This window comes from Gallinula chloropus (assembly GCF_964237585.1).
Source record: "Gallinula chloropus genome assembly, contig: HAP1_SCAFFOLD_552, whole genome shotgun sequence".
Classification (NCBI taxonomy): domain Eukaryota; kingdom Metazoa; phylum Chordata; class Aves; order Gruiformes; family Rallidae; genus Gallinula; species Gallinula chloropus.
This window is the reverse complement of record NW_028168752.1, coordinates 11,102-28,827: the sequence shown is the minus strand read 5'-3', so window position 1 is coordinate 28,827 and position 17,726 is coordinate 11,102. Positions and strand designations below refer to the sequence as shown.

Below are 17,726 nucleotides of genomic sequence, written 5' to 3'. Positions count from 1 at the left end.
AAAAGGGGCACTGGGAGGGACTGGGAGGGGAATGGGGGGCACTGGGAGGGGGGGCAGGAGGGGAATGGGGGGCATTGGGAGGGGAAAAGGGGGCACTGGGAGGGACGGGAGGGGAATGGGGGGCACTGGGAGGGGAATGGGGGGCACTGGGAGGGGAAAAGGGGGCACTGGGAGGGACTGGGAGGGGAATGGGGGGCACTGGGAGGGGAATGGGGGGCACTGGGAGGGGAAAGCGGGCACTGGGAGGGGAATGGGGGGCACTGGGAAGGGGGAGGGGCTTGGAGCAGGGGTATTGGGGAGGGGGAGGGGCAATTGGGGGAGGGGCAATTGGGGAAGGTGTGGGGTTATGGGGGAGGGGAGGGGCTATGGGGGAGGGGCTAGGGGGAGGGGATATGCGGTGGGAGGGGTTATGGGGAGGGGGAGGGGCTAAGGGGGAGGGGTTATGGGGAGGGGGTATGGGGAAGGGGAAGGGTTATGGAGTGGGGGAGGGGTTATGGGGAGGGGGAGGGGCTAAGGGGTGGGGGAGGGGTTATGGGGGAGGGGAGGGGCTATAGGGAGGGGGAGGAGTTATGGGGGGAGGGGCTCTTGGGGAGGGGGAGGGGTTGTGGGGAGGGGAAGGGGGTGTGGGGGAGGGGCTATAGGGAGGGGGAGGGGTTATGAGTGGGGAGGGGCTATGGGGTGGGGGAGGGGTTATGGAGGGGGGCTGTAGGGGAGGGGGAGGGGTTATGGGGGAGGGGTTATGGGGAGGGGGAGGGGCTAGGGGAGGGGCTATTGGGGAGGGGGAGGGGCAATAGGAAAGGGTGATGGGGAGGGGCAGGGGCTATGAGGGAGGGGGAGGGGTGGTGGGGGAGGGGGCTGAGGGGGTGGGGCCTGAGGGAGGAGGGGCCGGGGGGGTGAGGGGGAGGGGGAATGGAGAGGGGGAGTGGCTATGGAGAGGGGGAGGGGCTATTGGGGAGTGGGAGGGGCTATGGGGGAGGGGGTGTGGGGGAGGGGCCATGGGGAAGGGGAGGGGCTATGGGGGAGGGGCTATGGGGTGGGGGAGGGATTATGGAGAGGGGGAGGGGCTATAGGGAGGGGGAGGGGTTGTGGGGAGGGCTCTTGGGGAGGGGAGGGGCTATTGGGGGGGAGCTATGGGGGAGGGGCTATGGTGGGGGAGGGGCCAGAGGGAAGGGTGGGGCTATGGGGAGGGGGAGGGGCAATTAGGTAGAGGGAGGGGTACCAATAAGGCCACCTGTGATTGGCTGTCGGGAGGGAGGCTTTGTGAGGCAGCCAATCAGGTCCAGGGGAGGGGGAGGGGAGGGGGTGTGGGGGAGGGGCCGTGTCCTGACGAGGCCCCTCCCCTCCCCCCCCCCAGACGGCCTCTCCCTCTGCCACCTCCCCCACGGCCCCACCGCCCACTTCACGCTGAGCGGGACCGTCCTGCGCCACGAGGCCGGGGGGCTGGGGGGGGCCCCCCTGGCCGCCCCCCACCTGCTGCTGCTGCACCTCGACTCCCCCCTGGGCAGGAGGGTAAGGGAGCTGGGGGGCACTGGGAGGCACTGGGAGGCACTGGGAGGGGAGTGGGGAGCACTGGGAGGCACTGAGAGGGGAATGGGAGGCACTGGGAGGGACTGGTGGGGCACTGGGAGGGACTGGGAGGGGAATAGGGGGCACTGGGAGGGGCATGGGAGGCACTGGGAGGGGATGGGGGGCACTGGAGGGACTGGGAAGGGAATAGGGGACACTGGGAGGGACTGGGAGGGGAATAGGGGGCACTGGGAGGGGAATAGGGGGCACTGGGAGGGGAAAAGGGGGCACTGGGAGAGACTGGGAGGCTACTGGGAGGGGATTGGGGGGCACTGGGAGGGGAATGGGGGGCACTGGGAGGGACTGGGAGGGGAATAGGGAGCACTGGCAGGGGAATGGGGGGCACTGGGAGGCACTGGGAGGAGAATTGGGGGAACTGGGAGGGACTGGAAGGGGAGTAGGGAGCACTGGCAGGGGATTGGGAGCACTGGGAGGGGAATAGGGGGTATTGGGAGGGGAATGGGGGGCACTGGGAGGGACTGGGAGGGGAATAGGGAGCACTGGGAGGGACTGGTGGGGCACTGGGAGGGACTGGGAGGGGAATGGGGGGCACTGGGAGGGGAATAGGGGGCACTGGGAGGGACTGGGAGGGGAATGGGGGGCACTGGGAGGGACTGGGAAGGGAATGGGGAGCACTGGGAGGCACTGGGAGGGGAATGGGGGGCACTGGGAGGACTGGTGGGGCACTGGGAGGGACTGGGAGGGGAATGGGGGGCACTGGGAGGGACTGGTGGGGCACTGGGATATACTGGGAGGAGAATAGGGGGCACTGGGAGGGACTGGAAGGGGAATGGGGGGCACTGGGAGGGACTGGGAGGTGAATTGGGGTCACTGGGAGGGAATAGGGGGCACTGGGAGGCACTGGGAGGGACTGGGAGGGGAATGGGGGGCACTGGGAGGCACTGGGAGGGGAATGGGAGGCACTGGGAGGGGAATGGGGGGCACTGGGAGGGACTGGGAGGGGAATGGGGGCACTGGGAGGCACTGGGAGGGGAATGGGGGGCACTGGGAGGGACTGGGAGGGGAATTGGGAGCACTGGAGGGGAATAGGGGGTATTGGAGGGGAATGGGGGGCACTGGGAAGGACTGGTGGGCACTGGGATATACTGGGAGGGGAATAGGGGGTGCCAGGAGGGGAATGGGGGGCACTGGGATGGACTGGTGGGGCACTGGGATATACTGGGAGGGGAACTGGGGGCACTGTGAGGGACTTGTGGGGCACTGTGAGGGACTGGGAGGGGAATGGGGGGCACTGGGAGGGGAAAAGGGAGCACTGGGAGGGACTGGGAGGGGAATAGGGGGCACTGGGAGGGGAAAAGGGAGCACTGGGAGGGACTGGGAGGGGAATAGGGGGCACTGGGAGGGCCTGAGGGGCACTGGGAGGGACTGGTGGGGCACTGGACTGTACTGGGAGGGGAACTGGAGGCAGTGGGAGAGGGGTGGGGGAGGGGACTGGAGGGGAGGGGTCACGACCCCCCCACCCCTCCCCCCAGGTGGGCACGATCCTGAAGCACCTGTTCCCCGTCCCCCGCCCCGACACGCGCCGCGTGGTGACCTTCGCCAACCAGGATGACGTCATCCTGGTCAGGTCAGTGCCCCTCCCCCACCCCTGGCCCCTCCCCCCCCTCCCGTGACATCATCACCCCCTCCTCTGACATCATCGCCCCTGCTGTGACATCATCACCCCACTTAATGCCCTTCCCACTCCTCCCATGACGTCACCACCCCTCTTATGACATCATCACTTCCCCTCCTATGACATCACCACCCACTTATCCCCTCCTCACCCCTCCCATGACATCACCGCCCCTCCCATGACGTCAACACCCCCTCCCATGACATCACCACCCTCCCATGACGTCACTGCCCCTCCCATGACGTCAACACCCCTCCCATGACATCATCATCCCTCCCATGACATCACCACCCTCCCATGACGTCACCCCCCCTCCCATGACATCATCATCCCTCCCATGACATCACCACCTTTCCCATGATGTCACTGCCCCTCCCGTGATGTCACCTCCCCTCCCTTGACGTCACCACCCCCCATGACATCACCATCCCTCCCAAGACGTCACCGCCCCTCCCGTGATGTCATCACCTCCCCCCATGACATCACCCCCCCTCCCATGACGTCACCGCCTCTCCCATGACGTCACGGCCCCTCCCATGACGTCACCGCCCCCCGTGACGTCACCATCCTTCCCATGATGTCACTCCCCCTCCCATGATGTCACTCCCACTCCCATGACATCACCACCCCTCCCATGACATCACCATCCCTTCCATGATGTCACTGCCCCTCCCATGACGTCACCACCCCCCATGACATCACCCCCCCTCCCACGATGTCACCACCTCTCCCATGACGTCACCACCCCCATGACGTCACCACCACCCCATGACGTCACCTCCCCCCCATGACGTCACCACCCCCTCCCATGACGTCACCGCCCCCATGAGATCACCACCCACCCCTCCCCCCGATGTCATTGCCTCCCCGATGTCACCCCGCCCCCATGACGTCAGCACCCCCCATGACGTCACCCCCGCTCCCATGACGTCACTACCCCTCCCATGACGTCACCGCCTCCCCCATGACGTCACCACCCCCCCCATGACGTCACCTTCCCCCCCATGACGTCCCCACCCCTCCCATGACGTCACCATCCCTCCCATGACGTCACCGCCCCTCCCATGACGTCACCCCCTCTCCCATGACGTCACCCCCCCCCCATGACGTCACCACCCCCCCATGACATCACCGCCCCAGGAATCACGTGTTCCGGCGCCGCGGCCGCTCGGTGGAGCTGGAGGAGGTGGGACCCCCGGTTCCAGCTGCGGCGTGAGTCACCGCCCCCGCCCCCACCCCGGGTCCCCCCCCTACGGCCCCTATAGGGGCACATGAACCCCCCCTAGAGCCCCTATAGGGGCACATGGCCCCCCCCATAGGGGCACATAACCTCCCTATAGCCCCTATAGGGTCACATGACCCCCCGATAGTTGCTATAGGGTCACATAATCCCCTCTTATAGCCCCTACAGGGTCCTATGGTCCCACTATAAGGTCACATGTCCCCTACATAGGGTCACATGACCCTGCCCCATAGCCCCTATAGGGTCACATGACCCCCTTATAGCTGCTGTAGGGTCACATGTCCCTTTTTATAGCCCCCCATAGGGCCACATGACCCCTCTATAGCCCCTATAGGGTCACATGACCCCCCTATAGGGTCACATGACCCCTCTATAGCCTCCATAGGGCCGCATGACCCCCCTATAGCTCCTATAGGGTCACATGACCCCATTATGATGTCATATGTTCCCTATGTAGAGTCACATGACCCCCCTATAGGTCACATGACCCCCCCCTATAGCCCCTATAGGGTCACATGACCCCCTCTATAGGGTCACATGACTCCCCCTATACCCCCTATAGGGTCACATGATCCCCCTATAGGGGTCACATGACCCCTGTATAGCCTCCATAGGGCCGCATGACCCCCCTATAGGGTCACATGACCCCTCTATAGCCTCCATAGGGCCGCATGACCCCCCTATAGCTCCTATAGGGTCACATGACCCCATTATGATGTCATATGTTCCCTATGTAGAGTCACATGACCCCCCTATAGGGTCACATGACCCCCCCTATAGCCCCTATAGGGTCACATGACTCCCCCTATACCCCCTATAGGGTTACATGATCCCCCTATAGGGTCACATGACCCCTCTATACCCCCTATAGTGTCACATGACCCCCTTATAACCCCCCATGGGGGTCACATAACACCCCCCTCAATGGGGTCAGACGTCATCCCCGGTGACGTCACCGGGGCGATGACGTACCGGGCTGATGACGTCACCGGGGCGATGACGTCACCGGGGCTGATGACGTCATCTCCCCCCTCCCCCAGCTTACCTGCTGCGCCTGGGGACGCTGGAGCAGGGGGAGGCGGCGGAGGCGGAGTGGCGCTGGCACCCCTACGCCAGCACCGCGCCCAAGCGCCGCCTGCTGGGATGATGACGTCACCACCCCTCCCCCCACCACCACCCCCCTGAATAAAGCTCATCAGGTTTAATTAATCCATCGATTGATTAATGAATGAGGGGGGGGAGGGGCCCCTCAGACCCGCGACCAGGCGGCCGGCGGCTCCCGCGGTCCTTTGGGTTTGGCCACGCGGCAGTTGAAGCCTGAAAAAGGGGGTGGGGGGGGGAGGGGTGGGTGACATCATCAGGAGGGGGGAAGGAGGGTGGGGGAGGGGTGTTTTTTTTCCCATCCCCCCCCCAATCCCTTCCCATCCCCCCACCCCCAGCTCACCGAGGTGGGCGGAGCTCCGGGCGTCGCCCTGCGGCGCGATGACCTCATAGGAGGGGGAGGGGTGGGGAGAAGCTGGGGTGGGGGAGGGAAGAGGTCAAAGGTCAGGGAGGTGGTGGGGGGAGGGGTGAGGGGGGTGGGGGAGGGGTTTTGGGGGGTGTCTTTCCCCCCACCCCCCCCTTTAAAAGGAGCCTCACCGGTGGGGGATGGGCGCCGGAGGGGGCTGAGGTCGGAGGGCAGCGCGGTGACGTCATAGGGGGCGGGCTCGAGGCTGAGGGGGGAGGGGGTTTTGGGGGGGTCCTGGCCGTTGGCCCCTCCCCCACGCCGGGGTTTGTTGACGACGGCGTAAGTGGCGTCCATGGGGTGGGGGGGGAGGGGAGGGGGGGGGGGCCTGAAACACAGAAGGGGTGGGGGGAGGGGAAGTGGTTAGAACAGCCCCTCCCCCACCCCCCTAAATCACCCCTCCCCCCCCTCACCCCTCCCCCACTCAGCTGCTGGGGGTGGGGGGAGGGGAAGCACCTAGACCAGCCCCTCCCCCACCCCCAAATCCCCCTCCCACCCTTCCCCCACTCAGCTGCTGGGGGTGGGGGAGGGGCTGTTCTAGGTGCCCCTCCCCCACCCCCAATACCCCCTCCCACCCTTCCCCCACTCACCTGCTGGGGGTGGGGGAGGGGAAGCGCCTAGACCAGCCCCTCCCCCACCCCCCAAATCACCCCTCCCCCCACCCTTCTCCCCCACCCCTCCCCCACTCACCTGCTGGGGGTGGGGGGAGGGGAAGCACCTAGACCAGCCCTCCCCCCCCTAAATCCCCCCTCGCCCCTCCCCCACTCACCTGCTGGGGGTGAGGGGAGGGGAAGCGCCTAGAAGAGCCCCTCCCCCCCAAAATCACCCCACCCCTCCCCCACCCCTCCCCCCAGTCCCTCCCCCCCACCCCTCCCCACTAACCTGATGGGGGTGGGGGGAGAGGAAGCACCTAGAACAGCCCCTCCCCCCCCAAATCACCCCTCCCCCACCCACTCTCCCCCCCTCACCCCTCCCCCCCACCCCTCCCACCCCTCCCCCAATAACCTGCTGGGGGTGGGGGGAGGGGAAGCACCAAGACCAGCCCCTCCCCCACCCCAAAATCCCCTCCCACCCCTCCCCCACTCACCTGCTGGGGGTGGGGGAGGGGCAGGGGTTTCTCCTAGACAAGGTGGGGGGAGGGGTTCTCCCCTCTCCCCTCCCCCACCCCCCAAAACTCGCTCCCGGCCGCCGCTGCGTCCGCGCCCGGTTCCCCTTCCACCCCTCCCCCACCCGGGGCAGGAAGTGGTGAGGAAGCCCCTCCCCCCACCCCCCCTCTCTCTCCGCCCCTCCCCCACCCCCCCCCCATCCCCCCACCCCGGATGTCTGGGCGTGCCCTGCCCATCCCCCACCCCCCACCCCACACACACATCCTGGTGCTGGGGGGGAGGGGGAGGGGTGGGGATATATGGAGCCTATAGAGACCCTATAGCGCCTGGGGGGGGGGTATGGACCCCATAGGGTCACGTGATCCCCCCCATAGGGTCACATGTCCTCCTATAGCCCCTATAGGGTTACACGTCCCCCCCTATAGCCCCCATAGGGTCATATGACCCCCCCTATAGCCCCTATAGGGTCACATGACCCCCTGTAGCCCCTATAGAGTCACCTGTTCCCTCCCCCCAGTCACATGTCCCCCCCCCATAGACCCCATAGGGTCACATGACCCCTCTATAGCCCCCTATAGGCCCACTCGTGACCCCCCTATAGCCCCTCATAGGGGCACATGACCTCACCATAGACCCTATAGGGTCACATGACCCCCCCATAGGGTCACCTGTTCCCCCCCCAGTCACATGTCCCCCCCCATAGCCCCTACCTGGTCACATGACTCTTCCATAGGGTCACATGACCGCCCCATAGCCCCTATAGGGTCACCTGTTCCCCCCCCCATAGTTATATGTCCCCCCCCAGCCCTTGTCTGGTCACATGACCCCCCTTATAGCCCCCCATAGGGTCACATGACCCCCCTATAGCCCCTATAGAGTCACCTGTTCCCCCCCCATAGTCACATGTCCCCCCCTTATAGCCCCTATAGCCCCTATAGGGCCACATGTCCCCCCCCATAGGGGCACATGACGCCCCTATAGCCCCCATGGAGCCACATGACCCCTCTATAGACCCCCCCAAAGGGTCACATGACCCCCCCATAGCTCCTATAGTGTCACATGTCACCCCTTATAGCCCCTATAGGGTGACACGTCCCCCCCCATAGCCCCTATAGGGTCACATGTCCCGTCCCCCACACAGCCCCTATAGGGTCACATGACCTCCCTAGAGCCCCTATAGGGTCACATGACCCCCCCCCATAGCCCCTATAGGGCCACAAGTGACCCCCCCCATAGCCCCTATAGGGTCACACGTCCATCCCCCCCCAGCCCCTATAGGGTCACATGACCACCCCCAGCCCCCCATAGGGTGACATGACCCCCCCTAGAGCCCCTATAGGGTCACATGACCCCCTATACCCCCCCATAGGGTCTCATGACCCCCCCTAGAGCCCCTATAGGGTCACATGACCCCCCCTAGAGCCCCTATAGGGTCACATGACCCCCTATACCCCCCCATAGGGTCACATGACCCCTCTATACCCCCCATAGGGTCACATGACACCCCTCGAGCCGCTCCAGGGTCACATGACCCCGCGGTGGGCGGGGCCAGGGCGGCCCCATCCCTGCGGGTCACGTGGTGCTGCGGGGACCCCTCCCTCCTCCCTCCTCCCCCCTCCCCAAGCCCCGCCCCCTTCGCCCCCTCCGATTGGCTGCGGCGGCCGGCGCGCTGACGTCACAGAGCGCGCGCGCGGCGCGGCGCTGCCCGGAAGCGGCGGCGGCGGCGGCGGCGGCGGCGGCGGGAACGAGGCTGCGGGCGGGTAGAGAACGAGGCTGGGGGGGGAGGGGCCTGCGGGGGGGGGAGGGGGGCGTGGTCAAGGAGGGGGCGTGGCCAAGGAGGGGGCGGTGGGCGGGGCTTAGGCGGGAGCGCGCGGGAAACGGGGGGAGACGCGTCACGGGGGGGGCGGGGCCACGTGGGGGCGGGGCTACCGGTGGGGCGAGCCCATTGGATGAGGCTACAGGGGGCGGGGCTTGAGGGCTGGGGGCGGGGCTTGAGGGCTGGGGGCGGGGCCGGGGGTGTGGGGGCTGGGGGCTGTGGGCGGGGCTTTAGGGGGCTGTGGGCGGGGCCTGGGGGCTGTGGGCGGGGGTTTAGGGGGGAAGTGGGCGGGGGCTTGGGGCTGTGGGCGGGGCCTTGGGGTGGTGGGTGGGGGCTGTGGGCGGGGCTTGGTGCAGTGGGCGGGGCTTGGGGCTGTGGGCGGGGCTTTAGGGGCTGTGGGTGGGGCTTGGGGCTGGGGCCTGGGGGATGTGGGCGGGGCCTGGGGGCTGTGGGTGAGGCATTATGGGGCTGTGGGCAGGGCCTGGGGGACGGTGGGTGGGGCCTGGGGGCTGTGGGTGGGGCTTTGGGGGCTGTGGGCGGGGGCTGAGGGGGTGTGGGCGGGGATTTAGGGGGCTGTGGGTGGGGCTTGGGGCTCTGGGAGGGGCTTTAGGGGCTGTGGGAGGGGCTTTAGGGGCTGTGGGTGGGGCTTTAGGTTCTGTGGGCGGGGGCTGAGGGGGCGGTGGGTGGGGCCTGGGGCTGTGGGCGGGCTTTAGGAGGGTGTGGGCGTGGCTTTGGGTGGCTGTGGGCGGGGCTTTAAGAGGCTGTGGGCGGGGCCTGAGTCAGTGGGCGGGGCTTTATGGGGCTGTGGGCGGAGCTTGTTGCTATGGGTGGGGCTTGAGGGCTGTGGACGGGGCTTTAGGGGTTGTGGGCGGGGCTTTAGGGGTTGTGGGCGGGGCTTTGGGGGCTGTGGGCGGGGCCTGTGGGGCTGTGGGCGGAGCTTGTTGCTATGGGCGGGGCTTGAGGGCTGTGGGTGGGGCTTTAGGGGGCTGTGGGCGGGGCCTTGGGGCTGTGAGCAGGGGCTGAGGGGGCGGTGGGCGGGGCTTTATGGGGCTGTGGGCAGAGCTATGGGGCTGTGGGCGGGGCTTGGGGCTGTGGGCAGGGGCTGAGGGGGCTGTGGGTGGGGCTTTGGGGGCTGTGGGCGGGGCTTGCAGCAGCCCCACGTGGTGGGTCCCCCCTCTCTCCCCAGCGGCCATGGCGGCGCCCGGCTCCTCCCCCCCCCGCGAAGGGGCCCCCGAGCCCCCAGGTGAGGATGTGGGTCTGGGGGGGGTGGTGGGGGGGTGATGGGGACACTGGCGCCACGTCACCCAGACCCTGTGTCACCCCCCTGCTGTGTCACCCTGTCACCCCAGTGCCACATCAGCCCGCTGCTGCCACGACAGCCACACACCACAGCACCCATCCACCCTGTCACCCCACTGCCCTGTCACCCTTCCACCCCATCACCCCACCACCCTGTCACCCCACCACATCACCCATGTACCTTGAGTCCCCACTACCATGTCACCCCGTCACCCCACCGCCCTGTCACCCCACTGCCCTGTCACCCCACCTCCCTGTCACCCCACCACCCCGTCACCCCACCACCACATTACCCCACTGCCCTGTCACCCCACCACCCTGTCACTCCACCACCCTGTCACCCCGCCACTGCATCACCCCACCGCCCTGTCACCCCACCACCCCACCGCCCTGTCACCCCGTCACCCCACCACCACATCACCCCACTGCCCTGTCACCCCACCACCCTGTCACCCCACCGCCCTGTCACCCCACCACCCCGTCACCCCACCACCCCATCACCCCACCACCCTGTCACCCCACTGCCCTGTCACCCTACCACCCTGCCACTCCACCACCCTGTCACCCTGCCACCACGTCACCCATCCACTGCTTCACCCCACCACCCCGTCACCCCACCACCCCACCATCCTGTCACCCCACCACCCTGTCACCCTGCCACCCCGTCACCCCACCACCCCATCACCCCACCACCCCCACCACCCTGTCACCCGCCACCCCGTCACCCCACCACCCCATCACCCCACCACCCCACCACCCCGTCACCCCACCACCCCGTCACCCCACTGCCCTGTCACCCCATCACCCCACCACTCCACCACCCCATCACCTTCCCCACCACCTCCCACAGAGCCACCTCCACCAGCGCCCGCTGTGACCTCATCGCCGCGTCACCGCGCCGCGGAGGAGGACGCGGGTGAGGAAGAGGAGGAAGAGGAAGAGGAGGAAGAAGAGGAAGAAGAAGAGGAGGAGGAAGAAGACCCCCCGCCGGCGCTCCCGGTGGCCACGCCCCCTCCCTCCTCGTCCTGCCGCCGCGGCGCCGAGGAGGACGTGACGGCGCCGGGCTGGCGCTGCCGCCGCAAACACGTCTTCGTGCTGAGCGAGGCCGGGAAGCCCATCTACTCCCGGCACGGCAACGAGGAGGCGCTGGCGGCCACCATGGGCGTCATGATGGCGCTGGTCTCCTTCATCCAGAGCGGCGGCAACGCCATCCGCGCCATCTGTTCCGGTAAGGGGGGGAGGGAGGGAAGGGGGGGAGGGGGGTGTGAGGGCGTGGAGTGGCGGTGTGGGGTGGCGTGGGGTGGCGTGGGGGCGGCATGGTGTCATGGGGTGTCATGGTGTCCCAGGGTGTCATGGTGTCACAGAGCATCATGGCGGCGCAGGGTGTCATGGCGTCATGGGGCATCATGGCGGCGCGGGGCATCATGGTGTCATGGGGTGTCATGGTGTCCCAGGGTGTCATGGTGTCACGGGGCATCATGGCGGCGCGGGGTGTCATGGCGGTGTGGGGCATCATGGCGGTGGGGGACACATCATGGTGTCACGGGGTGTCATGGCAGCACGGGGCATCATGGTGGCTCTGGGCACATCATGGTGACGCAGGGTGTCATGGCGTCATGGGATGTCATGGTGGCTCAGGGTACATCATGGCGGCGCCGGGTGTCATGGTGTCACGGGGCATCATGGAGGCGTGGAGCATCATGGCGGCTCAGGGAATAATGGCGTCATGGGGCATCATGGCGTCATGGGTTGTCATGGCGGCGCAGGGCATCATGGTGTCATGGGGTGTCATGATGTCACAGGGTGTCATGGCGGTGTGGGGCATCATGGCGGGGGGGGACACATCATGACGTCATGGGTTGTCATGGCGTCACAGGGCGCATCATGGTGCCACGGGGCATCATGGTGGGGAATCACAGCATCACAGGGCACCATGGCGGCTCAGGGCATCATGGCGTCACGGGGTGTCATGGTGTCACGGGGCATCATGGCGGCTCAGGGCACATCATGGTGTCACAGGGCATCATGGCGTCACGGGGTGTCATGGAGTCATGGGGCATCATGGTGGCACAGGGTGTCATGGCGTCACAGGGCATCATGGCGTCGCGGGGCATCATGGTGTCACAGGGCATCATGGCGGCGCAGGGTGTCATGGCGTCACGGGGCGTCATGACGTCATGGGGTGTCATGGCGTCACGGGGTGTCATGGCGTCATGGGGCATCATGGCGTCACAGGGCATCATGACGTCACAGGGCGTCATGACGTCACAGGGTGTCATGGCGTCATGGGGCATCATGGCGTCACAGGGCGTCATGACGTCATGGGGTGTCATGGCATCACGGGGTGTCATGGCATCATGGGGTGTCATGGCGCCCCAGGGCATCATGGCGTCACAGGGCATCATGGTGGCACAGGGTGTCATGGCGTCACAGGGCATCATGGCGTCGCGGGGCATCATGGCGTCCCAGGGCATCATGGCGGCGCAGGGTGTCATGGCGTCCCAGGGCATCATGGCGTCACGGGGCGTCATGGCACCCCAGGGCATCATGGCGGCGCAGGGTGTCATAGCGTCACAGGACATCATGACGTCACGGGGCGTCATGACGTCATGGGGTGTCATGGCGTCCCAGGGCATCATGGCGCCACGGGGCATCATGGCGGCGCAGGGCATCATGGCGCCACCCCCCCTGACTCCACCCCCTTTCCCCTCCTCCCCCCGCAGAGGACCGCACGCTGGTGTTCGAGCAGCGCGGGCCGCTGCTGCTGGTCTCCGTCTCCCGCACGCGCCAGACGGCGGCGCAGCTGCGCCGCGAGCTCACCTTCGTCCACGAGCAGATCCTCAGCCTCCTCACCCGCGGCGGCATCGCCCGCGTCTTCGCCCGCCGCCGCGGCTACGACCTCCGCCGCCTCTTAGCCGGCGCCGAAGCCGTCCTCGACCGCCTCCTCGCCGGCGCCGCCGCCGACGGACGCTTGTTGCTGGGGGCCGCCCGCTGCCTCCCTTTACCTCCCGCCTTACGCCGCGGCCTCTCCGCCGCCCTGCGCCGCGCCGCCGCCTCGGCCAATCCCGCCCCGGCTCTGGCTCTCCTCGCCGCCGGCGGGAGGCTGGTGACGGCGGCGCGGCAGCGCGCCATGGCGGAAGGCGGGAGGTTGTGCGCCAGCGACCTTCACCTCCTCCTCAACCTCTTAGGGGGCGGGGTGGGGGCGGGGGAGGTTTGGACCCCGGTGTGTTTGCCGCGGTTTAACCCCGACGGGTATTTCTACGCCTACGCCGCCGCGTTGGGGGAGGAGGAAGATGGCGGCGGCGGTGGCGGCGGCGGAGGAAGCGGGGCGGTGACGCTCATCCTGCTGTCGACGGAGCGCGAGGGGTTCTACGCGGCGGCCGGGTGCCGGCGGCGCTTGGAGGAGGCCTTGAGGGCTCAGGGGTGGTTGGGGGAGCTGGGCGCGGCTCTCCGGGGTGGGCCGGGCTACGGCGCCGCCCGCGCCGGCGCGCCGGAGCTCCGCCATTTTCTTTACAAGCCCTTGGAAGGGCCGGAGGAGATGCAGCAGGTGCCTCAGTTTACCAGGTGTGTGGGATGGGGGGAGGGGGTGGGGCCTAAAATTTGCGGGGGGGACACACGTGTCACGTCCGTGTCATGTGTGTGTCCCCCCCCCTTGTAGCCCCGAGCTGGAGGAGCCGTACGCCAGCGAGGAGGAGCAGCACCGGCTCTTCGACCTGTACCACTACCTGCACAGCCGCGTGCACAGCCCCCACCGGCCCCTGCGCCTCCTCTACCACGTGGCAGAGAAGGAGACGCTCCTGGCGTGGGTGAGTGGCGGGGCTGGGGGGGTGGGGGGGACACCGTCAGTAGGTTCCAGGGTTAATGGGTGCCATCGGTAGGTTTCAGGGTTAACAGGTGCTGTCAGTAGGTTCCAGGGTTAACAGGTGCCCTCAGTAGGTTTCAGAGTGAACAGGTGCCTTCAGTAGGTTTCAGAGTTAATAGGTGTCCTCAGTAGGTTCCAGGGTTAACAGGTGCCGTCAGTAGGTTTCAGGGTTAACGGGTGCCCTCAGTAGGTTCCAGGGCTAACAGGTGCCATCGGTAGGTTTCAGGGTTAACAGGTGCTGTCAGTAGGTTCCAGGGTTAACAGGTGCCGCAGTAGGTTTCAGAGTGAACAGGTGCCTTCAGTAGGTTTCAGAGTTAATAGGTGCTCTCAGTAGGTTCCAGGGTTAACAGGTTCCCTCAGTAGGTTCCAGTGTTAGCGGGTGCCGTCAGTAGGTTCCAGGGTTAACAGGTGCCATCGGTAGGTTCCAAAGATAATGGGTGCCGTCAGTAGGTTCCATGGTTAATGGGTGGTGTCAGTAGGTTCCAGGGTTAACAGCTGCCCTCAGTAGGTTCCAGGGTTAACGGGTGGTGTCAGTAAGTTCCAGAGATAATGGGTGCCGTCAGTAGGTTCCAGGGTTAACGGGTCCCGTCAGTAGGTTTCAGGGTTAACGGGTGTCATCAATAGGTTTCAGGGTTAACAGGTGCCGTCAGTAGGTTCCAGGTTAACAGGTGCCCTCAGTAGGTTCCAGGGTTAACGGGTGCTGTCAGTAGGTTCCAGGGTTAATAGGAGCCGTCAGTAGGTTTCAGGGTTAACGGGTGCCCTCAGTAGGTTCCAGGGTTTAATTGGGGTGTTCGCTGGTGATGTCATCAGTAGGTCCCAGAGTGAACGAGGATGGGGGTTGCTTGGTGACATCATCAGTAGGTTCCAGAGTGAATGAGGATGGTGGCTGCTTGGTGACGTCATCAGCAGGTCCCAGAGTGAACGAGGATGGTGGTTGCTTAGTGACGTCATCAGTAGGTCCCAGAGTGAACGAGGACGGTGGCTGCTTGGTGACGTCATCAGTAGGTCCCAGAGTGAACGAGGACGGTGGCTGCTTGGTGACGTCATTAGTAGGTCCCAGAGTGAACGAGCATGGTGGCTGCTTGGTGATGTCATCAGTAGGTTCCAGAGTGAACGAGGACGGGGGCTGCTTGGTGATGTCATCAGTAGGTCCCAGAGTGAACGAGGATGGGGGTTGCTTAGTGACATCATCAGTAGGTCCCAGAGTGAACAAGGATGGTGGCTGCTTGGTGACGTCATCAGTAGGTCCCAGAGTGAACGAGGATGGTGGTTACTTAGTGACGTCATCAGTAGGTTCCAGAGTGAACGAGGATGGTGGCTGCTTGGTGACGTCATCAGCAGGTCCCAGAGTGAACGAGGATGGTGGTTGCTTGGTGACATCATCAGTAGGTGCCAGAGTGAACGAGGATGGTGGTTGCTTGGTGACATCATCAGCAGGTCCCAGAGTGAACGAGGATGGTGGTTGCTTAGTGACGTCATCAGTAGGGCCCAGAGTGAACGAGGATGGTGGCTGCTTGGTGACGTCATCAGTAGGTCCCAGAGTGAACGAGGACGGGGGCTGCTTGGTGATGTCGTCAGCAGGTCCCAGAGTGAACGAGGATGGTGGCTGCTTGGTGATGTCATCAGTAGGTCCCAGAGTGAACGAGGATGGTGGCTGCTTGGTGACGTCATCAGTAGGTCCCAGAGTGAACGAGGATGGGGGTTGCTTGGTGATGTCATTAGTAGGTACCGGAATGAACGAGGATGGGGGTTGCTTGATGATGTCATCAGTAGGTCCCAGAGTGAACGAGGATGGGGGTTGCTTGGTGATGTCATCAGTAGGTCCCAGAGTGAACGAGGATGGTGGTTGCTTAGTGACGTCATCAGTAGGTCCCAGAGTGAACGAGGACGGTGGCTGCTTGGTGACGTCATCAGTAGGTCTCAGAGTGAACGAGGATGGGGGTTGCTTGGTGACGTCATCAGCAGGTCCCAGAGTGAATGAGGACGGGGGTTGCTTGGTGACGTCATCAGCAGGTCCCAGAGTGAACGAGGATGGTGGCTGCTTGGTGACGTCATCAGCAGGTCCCAGAGTGAACGAGGATGGTGGCTGCTTGGTGACGTCATCAGCAGGTCCCAGAGTGAACGAGGATGGTGGCTGCTTGGTGACGTCATCAGTAGGTCCCAGAATGAACGAGGATGGTGGTTGCTTAGTGACGTCATCAGTAGGGCCCAGAGTGAACGAGGACGGTGGCTGCTTGGTGACGTCATCAGTAGGTCTCAGAGTGAACGAGGATGGGGGTTGCTTGGTGACGTCATCAGCAGGTCCCAGAGTGAATGAGGACGGGGGTTGCTTGGTGACGTCATCAGCAGGTCCCAGAGTGAACGAGGATGGTGGCTGCTTGGTGACGTCATCAGCAGGTCCCAGAGTGAACGAGGATGGTGGCTGCTTGGTGACGTCATCAGCAGGTCCCAGAGTGAACGAGGATGGTGGCTGCTTGGTGACGTCATCAGTAGGTCCCAGAATGAACGAGGATGGTGGTTGCTTAGTGACGTCATCAGTAGGGCCCAGAGTGAACGAGGATGGTGGCTGCTTGGTGATGTCATCAGTAGGTTCCAGAGTGAACGTCGTGGTGCCGTTTCCCTCCCCACCCGCAGGTGACGAGCAAGTTCGAGCTGTACGGCTGCTTCAGCCCGCTGGTGACCAAGGCCGGCGCCATCGGGGTGCTGACCAAGCTGCTGCGCTGGCTGAAGAAGGAGGAAGACTGGCTCTTCATCCGCTACCCGCCGCCATATTGCGCCGCGCCCGCCCGCCCCGAGGCGGGGGAGACCGAGGGCTGAGCCCCCGCCATCGTCACCGGGATGGGGCGGGGGAGGGAGGGGAATAAAATGCCGCTGCTGCCGCCGCCGGAAATAGTCCCTTGTGTTGGGAAGGGGGAGATGGGGGGGACGGGGGGAGTGATGGGGGGGGACGGGGGGAGTGATGTCATGGGGGGTGAGGTCATGGGTGGGAGGAGGGGGGAGAAAATGGAGGAGAAGGGGAGAGAAATGGAAGAGAAAATGGAGGGAGAGGGGATGGAAAATGGCGGGAAGGGGAGAGAACATGGAGGGTGAAAGGGTGAGGGGAAATGGGGGGGGAAACGTGACAGGAAATGGGGGGAAACGGGGCAGGAAATGGGGGGAAACGGGGCAGAAAATGGGGGAAGATCGGGCAAAAAGCATTGAAAATGTGAGAGAATTGAGGGGGAGAGGGGAGAGAAAATGGCGGGAAGGGGAGAGAACATGGAGGGTGAAAGGGTGAGGGGAAATGGGGGGGGAAACGTGACAGGAAATGGGGGGAAACGGGGCAGAAAATGGGGGAAGATCGGGCAAAATGTGTGGAAAATGTGAGAGAACTGAGGGGAGGGAAAATGGCGGGAAGGGGAGAGAACATGGAGGGTGAAAGGGTGAGGGGAAACGGGGAAAAATGTGAGAGGAAATGGGGGGAATGGAGGAGAAGGGGAGAGAAAATGGAGGGTAAAAAGGAGAGGAATGGAGGGGAAACGTGACAGAAAATGGGGGGAGAGGGGAGGGAAAATGGTGGAAAGGGGAGAGAAAATGGAGGGTGAAAGGGTGAGGGGAAATGGGGGGGGAACGTGACAGGAAATGGGGGGAAACGGGGCAGAAAATGGGGGAAGATCGGGTAAAATGTATGGAAAATGTGAGAGAACTGAGGGGA

The 17,726-nt window shown here is 65.0% G+C and overlaps 3 protein-coding genes across 3 annotated transcripts; 2 read left to right on the top strand and 1 right to left on the bottom strand.

Moving 5' to 3' along the window:
* Positions 1-1,354: 1,354 nt before the first annotated feature.
* Positions 1,355-5,694, top strand: IMP4 (IMP U3 small nucleolar ribonucleoprotein 4; the record flags this gene model as incomplete). Its single annotated transcript, XM_084280656.1, is given in 5 exon segments — positions 1,355-1,509; positions 3,060-3,154; positions 4,343-4,394; positions 4,396-4,414; positions 5,486-5,694. Coding segments are annotated over 5 exon segments (428 nt in total), but the record flags the coding sequence as incomplete, so codon positions are not given.
* On the bottom strand, positions 5,632-6,556 carry LOC311204195 (tyrosine-protein phosphatase non-receptor type 18-like). Its single transcript, XM_084280655.1, has 4 exons — positions 6,540-6,556; positions 6,084-6,277; positions 5,890-5,961; positions 5,632-5,762 (listed from the first exon to the last, which is right to left on the bottom strand). The coding sequence occupies exons 2-4, from the start codon at positions 6,244-6,246 to the stop codon at positions 5,695-5,697; spliced, it is 303 nt and encodes a 100-aa protein (XP_084136781.1). The 5' UTR covers positions 6,247-6,277; positions 6,540-6,556; the 3' UTR covers positions 5,632-5,694.
* Positions 6,557-8,748: 2,192 nt separating this feature from the next.
* Positions 8,749-16,913, top strand: MON1B (MON1 homolog B, secretory trafficking associated). Its single transcript, XM_084280657.1, has 6 exons — positions 8,749-8,815; positions 10,058-10,114; positions 11,021-11,398; positions 12,894-13,734; positions 13,829-13,976; positions 16,667-16,913. Exons 2-6 carry the CDS (start codon positions 10,063-10,065, stop codon positions 16,847-16,849), a joined length of 1,602 nt encoding a protein of 533 aa, XP_084136783.1. The 5' UTR covers positions 8,749-8,815; positions 10,058-10,062; the 3' UTR covers positions 16,850-16,913.
* Positions 16,914-17,726: the final 813 nt, after the last annotated feature.